The sequence below is a fragment of the Haliotis rufescens genome, unplaced genomic scaffold, assembly GCF_023055435.1.
Source record: "Haliotis rufescens isolate VD_foot unplaced genomic scaffold, xgHalRufe1.0.p SCAF_6, whole genome shotgun sequence".
Classification (NCBI taxonomy): Eukaryota; Metazoa; Mollusca; class Gastropoda; order Lepetellida; family Haliotidae; genus Haliotis; species Haliotis rufescens.
In genome coordinates, this window is record NW_025964334.1 from 21,352,514 (window position 1) to 21,363,076 (window position 10,563).

Genomic DNA, 10,563 nt, shown 5'->3' on the forward strand with positions numbered 1-10,563 from the left:
ACCTTCCTCCCTCCCTCCCTCCCTCCCTCCCTATCTACCTACCTACCTACCTCCCTCCCCCTTCCCTCCCCCTCCCTCCCTACCTACCTACCTACCTACCTCCCTCCCTCCCTCCCTCCCTCCCTACCTACCTACCTCCCTACCTACCTCCCTCCCTCCCTCCCTCCCTACCCTAAGAGCGTCCAATAGCCTTTTTATCAAAGTCTTGTTTCCAACCTTGCCACATCAAGCTCACTTTTTTGTGCTAAGTTTGATAGTTTAATCAGAGAACGTTTCACAAAATCAACATCCACGACTGATACACCATCGCATGAAAGTGATTTACCGCTGCCTTCTTTGTTGACACCTCTTTTTCATTGAAAAACGATTGCCTATGTGTTTGCTCAGGGATGAAATCGCGAATGATTTCGTTATCTGATCGACTAGGTCGTCGCCTATGGAAGTCGCCATCATTGTGAAGCTATTCGAGATAACAGCGATCTGATTGGATGTCGCGTTTTCATTACAAGGGGCACAACTCGTGATCTACGCGAGATGGCGCCACGGTCGAGCCACGAACAGTGGCCTTGATGTGGCAAGGTCAGGAACTAGGCTTTGATATAGGCTAGTGGACACACTTGCCCCGGGAAGGTTTCGTGGCATGTGCAATGATATGACATCAGTAAACTTCTTGGAAATCACGTGACGCGTGCCACACGTCAGCATTCTTGTTCCCCCTGGTCATCTATGGCCAACTGATTTTTCGAATAGATCATTTTAATTTCAAACATTTCATTATTTAAATAATAATGATATCCCATGATAAGTTTAATAGTATACTCTGCAAGTGTTAGTATTATTGTACGGCTGCAATTTATGCATAAATACCACAATAGTCCGACACTGTGATTGAGTATGTATGGAACATGTGTTCACAACTGAATCATTAACCAAGCGCAAAACTACGCCTCGCTTACCATAGAACGAATTTATGCGTTATGCTTGGCACACGGCTCGGCGTTGGCAGATGTTGACAAGCATTGAGGGTCATACAGACAGCAGCATCGCAGAATGGCGCTTACATTTGTCGATGCACCCATAGAGGAGGTACGTATTCAAGAAATCGTCCTTATAAATGAGTACATTATTCATCAACACAACAATGTTTTGAAATACAGGTCAAGCATCCGACAGTGTTGCGTTTGCGATATTGAAACCAAACGAATGTTTACAGTCTATATTTTTGTTGCGCATTTATAGCTCGCCTGAACCGTTCAAGCACAGGCCCATGTAGCTGAGAATAATAACAAACAAACACGCAAGACGAGGTCGTCGAGGAGGTTGTTATTGTTATTAGTTACGTGGTCCGTCTTCCGTAATCCCTTAAGTTAACGACATGTTAAAAGCCGCTTTGAACAGTATTCCAGTTATATCACGGCGTGTCAGCTTAAATGTGGGAGGAAAGACCGTAGTGATGCAGGTCTTAAATGGTTCCCACTTCGGTGCTGACAAATGTACACAAACATAATCGGGGCAAACCTTGATTCAAACCCGCCATCATAGGTTTCTAGCGTGCCCAAGGGACGCAACTCTGCTCACATACACACGCGCGCACGCACACGCACACGCACACGCACACACAAACACACACACACACACACACACACACACACACACACACACACAAAAAAACACACACACAAAAACACACACACAAAAAAACACACACACACAAACACACACCAAGGGCTGAATTGGTGCCTTTTCCTTTTCTTTTTCAAAATTTGATTTTTCCCTGTTTTCGTGGTAACAAGTTAGACTTAGCTGAAACAGTGGCGGGTGTCGCTTCCGGAGCAGTACTTATACACTGTTCAACATTTTTCATCCAAACTTGGAAGATGTATTTTTTCAAGGGCTGAAGTGGTGCCTTTTGCTGTTTAATGTAAATTAAGTTTTTTTCTTGTTTCCAAGGCAACCAGTTTGACTTTGACTCAGTTCATAGTATTGTGTTTCTCCGGACCATATCTCTAAAACTAATAGGTATTCTTTCATGACATTTTGCACACACAGAGACAAGGTTTTCAAATGGTGCCTTTTGCTACCTTGGAGTTTTTAGATTCCGTTTCCATGGCAACAAGTTTGACTTTGACTCTGTTCACACTGGTGTGTTTGTGCGGGACCATATCTCTAAACCTAATAGATCCAGACTCGATTATTTACAGACCGCCATCATATGGCTGTAATATTGCTGAGTGAGGCCTTAAGCAACAAAGTTTTCTGATATATGATGAGTGAGTGAGTGAGTTTGGTTTTACGCCGCTTTTAACAGTATTCCAGTTATATCGCGGCGTGTCGGCTTTATGTGGGAGGAAAGCCCGAAGTGATGCAGGTCTCTGACGTTTACCACTTCGGTGAAACCCACGAGCACGGGTATGGTGCTGACAAACCTAGAAACATAATCGGGGCGAACCGGGATTCGAACCCACAATCATAGGTTTCTGGCGTGCCCAAGGGACGCAACTCTGCACAGCGAATCGCGGCGCCTTAGACGACTGGGCCACCCGTGCCCCCGATATATGATGATTTTCCTAATATATCAGTTTGGCTTCATACTGTTTCTCAGTAACGACCACGATCTTATGTAAATGTACAAATGATTATCGTTTGTTCTCAAGTATTGTGCAATGTATCGTTTACAAAGGTGGATGAAAACGAACCACAAAACGTTGTCTACCTGGATGATAAGGGAGGCAACTCTCTCAGGCTGCAGATATTCCAGGGGATGTACTGCCACTGTTTCTACAGGCCTACCATTCTGAGACAGATCAGGTCCGTGAGGCTGAGGCCGGATGATGTGTACTTCCCTGCGTATCCACGAACAGGTAAAGTTATTTATTAAATTAGATGTGGCTGGTTTGTTGTTTAAAGCCGCACTCAGCAATATTCCAGCTATAGGACGGCGGTCTGTAAATAATCGAGTCTTGACCAGACAAACCAGTGATTGATATCATGAGCATCGATCCACGCAATATGGGATCGATGACATGCATCAACCAAGTCAGCGAGCCTGACCACCCGATCCCGTTAGTCACCTCTTACGACAAGCAAAGTCGCCTTTTACGGCAAGCATGGGTTGTTGAAGACCTATTCTACCCCGGATCTTCACTGCTCTATTTTAATTAGACAAGAAAGATCGCACACTTAAACATGGTGTTGAAAGGAATAAAAGATCACCATATTATACCACGTTGTAGATGAAGTCGATGATGATGTTTTGTTATGAATGCGTTTAGAACGTTGATGCCGTAGTGTTTGCATGTAATAACTCAGGGGGGAGGGGGGGGGGGGGAGATGGAGCACGGTGATTATGTACATTTAGATTTGGTCACTCTTTTAGTATTTTCGGGGCGTTGGGGTAGCCTAATGGGTAAAGCGTTCGCTCGTCACGCCGAAGACCCGGGTTCAATTCCCCACTTGGGTACAATGTGTAAAGCCCATTTCTTGTGTCCCCCGCCGTGATATTGCTGGAATATTTCTAAAACAATTGCGGCGTAAAACAATACTCACTCACTCACTTTCAGTATTTGGTATTATTTAGTTATCTTTCACGATAGGTTGTCACAGTGAAATTGAAAATATAATTGCAAGGCATAACATGATGACGGTGGCACTTGGTGCTGTGCACAGCGCACAGGTCACAAATCAGGTGAAGTTACGCAACATCGGTCGCGGAGGGTAGTTGGATGGGTGACCACGCTCGGTGACGCACTTACAATGATGGTGTTGCTTGACGACTGAGAGTTTCTAGGGCTTCGGTCCTGCCCCACACTGAAGCACATGTAGCACTTGTAGCACATGTGGTGTCTCCTTAGACAAGTGGCTTTGTTCGAAATATGCTTCTGTTTACCCAGCAGTGAATGGGTACCCGGTAGTATGAAATGGTCACGTGACTGTTACCTTTTTGCGCATGACAATGTAGATTGGGTTGTATACTCCCCAAAGAGTTGAGAATGAAAATCAAGTGCGCTTTGAGCATGCGCCGAGTGAATGGAGGCAAGCACAATGTAAGTACACACATTGTTCTAGAGTACAGTAGGGTGAAATACAGATTGCTATGTATTCCTTGCAGCAGAACTCGTGACATGCCAAACCATTGCCTGGGGTTACCTTACCTGGAATCGGGGGCACGGGTGGCCCAGTCGTCTAAGGCGCCGCGATTCGCTGTGCAGAGTTGCGTCCCATGGGCACGCCAGAAACCTATGATTGTGGGTTCGAATCCCGGTTTGCCCACATTAAGCTGACACGCCGCGATATAACTGGAATACTGTTAAAAGCGGCGTTAAACCAAACTCACTCACTTACCTGGAATCATCACTAATTGAAAGTGATTCACAAACGCATGCTGATGTATACAGTCGGAATCAGACAAATGTCTCTGTTTAGCAGAGGATATTGCTATTTACTTGTTCAACATGAATAAACAGACAGTAACCATCCTTTAAAATAACCCAATTCATCACAGTGAGTCCCGGTTAGAGTTGATCCCCTGACCAAAGCATGTTATCAGAGGCGTTTAGAGTGGATCGGTTGGTCATATTCGTTTATTGCGTGTCATCGAACTTTGACGGCAGGGACGTTCTTCATAATATCACCCCACTGGTTTGCCTGGCTCATTTGCAATTATTTACAGACCGCCGTAATAGAGTTGGAATGGTGCCAACTGCGATGCCAAACAACAAATAAGTAAATCTGATTCACGACTTTGGAATTGATACGGATGCTGACGATCTGAAAAAGAAGAAACCCCCTTCGATCAACACCTTCCTTTATGTAACAATTATCCAAATATTCTCTTAAATATTACAATGGCATGACATTACTATCTTTTGACGAGGAAACAGATACAGATACAACATGTGTAAACAGCTTGACATTGTTTAAGACCATACATTTTGATTTGGTGACTTGGACATGCACGTTCTCAGACCACATGGCTTGAAATACCTGACCCCAGAGCATTTACCTCCCCTTGTTATATATTTGCAAGGGTAACATAAGACCAATTAATACGTACATATAGTTAATATCTACGCTACTATTATATTATACATATTAACTATATGGTCCAAATTCACCAGTTTTCATTTTGGCTTCTTACAGGGTATATATATATATATATATATATATATATATATATATATATATATATATATATATATATTGATGAAGACTTTCCATTGAATGTGACTGTTTGCTTTGATATTTATAAGATAAATTGAGATGCTACCTTGGAACTGACGCAATTGCAGCCTCATTTCAGGGTAAAATAAACATCAAACCTTCAGTATTTAGTTCAGTTTTTTTCAGTTTGGAAATAAAAATGTACAATTTACCTTTTCGAGGATTATTAACAATAAAATTATCACGTTGCTTTGAAGTTTCTTTTTATATCGTATAATGCGTTACATTACAGGGTATAGAAGTGATGATATATGTTGAACGTATTTGTAGGCCTGTCCTTAATTGAACTAGGTACTCACTGGACATTTGAAATGGCCTCAATGCTGTTGAATGGTAGAGCCGAGACAATTCCGAAATACAAGGGACATAATCAGTTGGAATTTGCAACAAATGAAGACTTGAGTTGTCTCCCTTCACCACGTGTCATCACCGCCCACCAATGGCTTTCCAACGCACCAACTGATTTGAAAAAGTTGAAATGCAAGGTCATCTATCCGCTCCGTGATCCCAGAGATGTCGCTGTGTCTTTATACAGCGCATATGTAGACTGCAAGTTTTATGTGAACAAAAAGGGTGTTTTTGAAGACTTTCTCACTTTATTTCTTGAAGGAAAGGGTGAGTTATCCTCATTGCTGCCCTGAGTAATCCTGCATCCTTTGCAGCGTCACACCCTTCCCACTTAAAGCAGGCTGTTATATTAATTATCTTTGTCACGAATGCATCCTGTTTGTTACAATCATTAATTGACCGCCATCTTAAAACATAGCGGCCATCTTAGATTTCGTATCAATATATAAATCTTGGTACATAACCGGTTTATTCCTCTGTTATTTAATTAGTTTATAGAACCAAATGCAAGAACCAAATAAAACTTCTATGTTGTGTATCAACATTAATCGCATTTTTTTCTATTGTTCTACAGTTGATATGAATGGCTTTTTTGGCCATATTCGTGATGCTGAAAAGTTTGTTGCTGAAAACCCAGATATCCCAGTACACTTTATGATCTATGAAGAAACAGCCAAGGTAACAATTTTGATACTAAATGAAGTCATGTGTGTTTCCCTCTCTGTGGAGGTAATGCAATTAAAGTTTGTGTTGCTATGCGGTTGAAAGATTTGTATTTCTCATTAAACTAGTTGTTTTTGTACCACGAAAAGAGTCCAGAAAGTCGGTACGTTCAAACAACTTATATTTTGTAGGTAACATTGAGATGTTATTAACATAAGTTGATAAAACGTTAAGCCAGTCTGTTTGTCTGTCTCTCTGTTTGTCCTTTGCCTCATCAACCACCACTCTCTCTCTCTCTCTCTCTCTCTCTCTCTCTCTCTCTCTCTCTCTCTCTCTCTCTGTCTCTCTCTCTCTATCTATCTATCTATCTCTCTCTCACTCTCTCTCTTTTAGTTTGAAAACATTAATGAAGTGAAATATGTTGTCACATCTGAACATGTCACAGGACACGCTGCAAGCGGTCCGAAATCTCTCGGATTTCCTCGAGCTATCCAGAAATGACGATCTGTGCCGAGCGATTGCAGACAAATGCAAGTTCTCCCGGATGGTCGTTGACAAGGAGCCTTATTCTCGCAAGGTTGATGGTAAAAACGTCCTGTACAGGAAAGGTGAGACAGTCTTGATTCCATAAGTGTCTTGGTTGTGCATACTTCTTAATTACGTATTAATTGTTCCCGTGTCTGTGTCTTGATTGTGTATACGTCGTGATAGTATTTGTGTCGGGATTATGTCTGTGTCGTGACAGTGTCACGCATGTGTCCTGATTGTGTATACGTCCTGAGAGTATTTGTGTCGGGATTATGTCTGTGTCGTGACAGTGTCACGCATGTGTCCTGATTGTGTATACGTCCTGAGAGTATTTGTGTCGGGATTATGTCTGTGTCGTGACAGTGTCATGCATGTGTCCTGATTGTGTATACGTCCTGAGAGTATTTGTGTCGGGATTATGTCTGTGTCGTGACAGTGTCATGCATGTGTCCTGATTGTGTATACGTCCTGAGAGTATTTGTGTCGGGATTATGTCTGTGTCGTGACAGTGTCGTGCATGTGTCTTGGGTTAGGGTTAGGGTTAGGTTTATTTGTTTGTTTGTTTTTTAACGCCACATTCAGCAATATTCACTCTACATAAAGGCGGTCTGTAAATAATCGAGTCTGGACCAGACAATCCAGTGATTGACATCATGAGCATCGCACTATGTAATTTCGATACGAGTAAGTCAGCAAGCCTGACCACCCGGTCCTGTTGGTCGCCTCTGACGACAAGCATAGTCGCCTTTTACGGCAAGCATGTGTTGCTGAAGACCTATTCTACCCCGGATCTTCGTTAGGTTGCGATGAGTCTCCGCCAAACACACACACTGATCTGGATATTCTAAATACACTTCATTCCTTAACTTCTGCCAATGTTACACAACACAAAACGGACGCCATTTCGCACTCCCTGTACTCTCTTTGAGATTAAAAAAAGTCATTATCCATTCTTCAATTGTTGAGTCATGTGCCTTTGTACTTATCGGGGCCGGGGTGAATGGATCAACGTGATTTCACTATATATGTTATATTTCAGGTATCGTTGGAGACTGGAGGAACTGGTTCACGGAGGAGATGTTGGAGAAGTACTACAGCGTGTATGAGGAGAAAATGTCCGGGTCCATGTTTTACGACAGATATGCTAAACAGAAGCTGGAAGGATGAAGCAATGCCTTCTGCCTCCTGATACAATTGGTGACCGGAGGAACTGCTTCACATAGATGTTCCTCTGAGGCGAATATTCAGTTATCGTTGGAGACTGGAGGAACTGGTTCGTGGAGGAGATGTTGAAGGGAAACTACCGTGTGTATGAGAAGAAGATGGCAAGGTCCAGATTTAAGCTAGGTATGTCAATCAGAATCCATAAGGGTGAAGCTGTCCCTATGTACAGCTGCAGTTGGTGACTGATGGGACTCTAGACAGCTACAGTTGGTGACTGGTGGGACTCCAGACAGCTACATTTGGTGACTGGTTGGACTAGCAGAGATATAACCATCTGCACAATATAGTTATACATAACACATACAGAAGTGGATATGTATTTATATCAAGCATAAATTAAGGAACAGTGTTTCTAATTTGGTTTACCTTCAGGAGGAATACACGGATGTTATGCAGTATTTCATAGTCTTGTCATGCAATCAAGTCCATAAAAGAGTGTATCGATGGGGTGGTTATACATTTACCCATTAAGTTATTTCTTGGGTGATTATAAAGTTCACACACGAACAAAATATGCAATTCATCTTCAATAAAATATTTTCCTTCACTGAGACAATATGAGTCTTTCTTCATTTGATGTGACCAATGAAGATTCCGGGGTAGAATAGGTCTTCAGCAACCCATGCTTGCAGTAAAAGGTGACTATGCTTGTCGTCAGAGGTGACCAACAGGAACGGATGGTCAGGCTCACAGACTTTGTCGTATCCCAATTGCGTGGATCGATGCTCATGATGTCAATCACTAGATTGTCTGGTCCAGACTCGATTATTTATAGACCGCCGTCATATAGCTGGAATATTGCTGAATGCGGCGTAAAACAATAAACCAGCCAATCCTTTGGTGTAGAATGGGGTATTCCTGTGTTTACTGCAATGTTAAAGTTGCTGCCTCTGAAGCGTGATAAAATCCTTCTAAGATGAGGTGGCAGAGGAATATTTAAGTAACTTTCAATGTTTATAAGTGATTTAATATGTTGATAAGACTATGAGTCTGATAGGTTCTTGACTTTATCGCACTAGGTTTCCTGTAAATTGTCAAAGAGTCTCTGTTTGAATAAATGTATAAACATATCATTATTGCCTACAGCCTGGGATATCAATGCAAACCCGAATCCAAATATATATTTAATATTCTTAATATGGGTGGTCCAAGTAGTCCTGTCAATATCATGCAACGCAGTTAACATCTTGTAGCACTCGTAGGGTGGTCTGTCTAGGCTGAGATGTAAAAGCCTCAACCAGCTCTTGTCATATATGTGCATTGCTGGGGTGCTCTACCACATTCGCCAAGGGCCATCATATTACAATTAACTACGGTTATAACGAACACGCTTATAACGAACTGACGGATATAACGAACTTACTTTTTTGGTCCCGACTATTTGCTGTAGTTATGCTGTATATATGCTTATAACGAACTACGGTTATAACGAACTAAAATTAGTAGTCCCTTTGAGTTCGTTATAACCGTAGTTGTCTGTACAAGTGTTTCCCTAAACTTTAGTAATGATTTACATATTTTCACTTAAACATCTTCAATTATTTTACAGTATGTGGTTCCCAAACCTTCAGCCCAATAACACAGGGTTATCATAGCATTAAAAGATTTGAATAATTCCTTGCATGGCATATCACCGACTTTCCTCTGATATCTGTTTATAACCAGCACAGTACTCTGAGCGGCTAAGCAGGTCTGAGTTTGTGTCCAAATCAATTAAGGTGTAAACATTATTCCCAGATATATGTAAAATGAAACAGCTTCAAGATTTTCACCACACTATGTCCACGTTTCATAACTTCTCATAGGACCTCTATTTCTAACTACCATAACTTGAGTCTTTTTTCTTACAGATTAACCTTCATGCCAGTTCTGGAACAAACCATTTCTAAAGCACTTATTTTCTTTTGTAGTTTATGGGGAATCTGCCACAAAAGAAATACCATCAGCAAACGTTATGGCACATATATTTACAATACTTTGAAATAAAAAAAACTCCTTTACCTCCAAAATCCTTGTAGTTGAATAAGCTTGTTTATAAATCCAATAAATATTTGAAAGATCATAACCTATCACTGACGGTGGCTTGTCAGTCCATCTGAACTCCTCACACGAGCACATAGGTTTGAGAACATTGATGGAAATATGTTATAAACTTTATGTTCCATGTTTCACATGGCTTGTCTCACATGTGTCAAAAGCCCTCGAAAAGTCAACAAAGAGGCAGTATAATCTCCCCTTCTTTTTCCATGCTTATTTCTGTATCATTGCGTGTAGTGGAAAAATATTGTCGGCCGTTTGGTTTGGTCTAAATCCAGCCTGTATTTCATCAATTACCTTATTTTCTTCACAATACTATTGAGGTCTGTTAAAGTCTGAAAACGTGTTAACCTCATTCTTGTCACCAGATTTAAATAGTGGACAAATGATACTTCTGCCCCATAGCTGGTGAAACACACCGCTTTCAGATAATGGATTAAAAAGTAAAGAAGGAATAGGAGTTATGAGATGTTTAGTATTTTTTTAAGTTCTCTGAAGCCATGCCATCAGGGCCAGGAGACTTGTTATTTGCAAACTTCATTG

At 41.5% G+C, this 10,563-nt stretch overlaps 1 protein-coding gene across 1 annotated transcript; it reads left to right on the plus strand.

Annotated features, from left to right (window-relative positions):
• The first annotated feature begins 875 nt into the window (after positions 1-875).
• On the plus strand, positions 876-8,494 carry LOC124150758 (amine sulfotransferase-like). The gene is made up of 6 exons (XM_048386176.1): positions 876-1,086; positions 2,681-2,861; positions 5,512-5,835; positions 6,143-6,246; positions 6,677-6,839; positions 7,799-8,494. The coding sequence occupies exons 1-6, from the start codon at positions 1,051-1,053 to the stop codon at positions 7,924-7,926; spliced, it is 936 nt and encodes a 311-aa protein (XP_048242133.1). The 5' UTR covers positions 876-1,050; the 3' UTR covers positions 7,927-8,494.
• Positions 8,495-10,563: the final 2,069 nt, after the last annotated feature.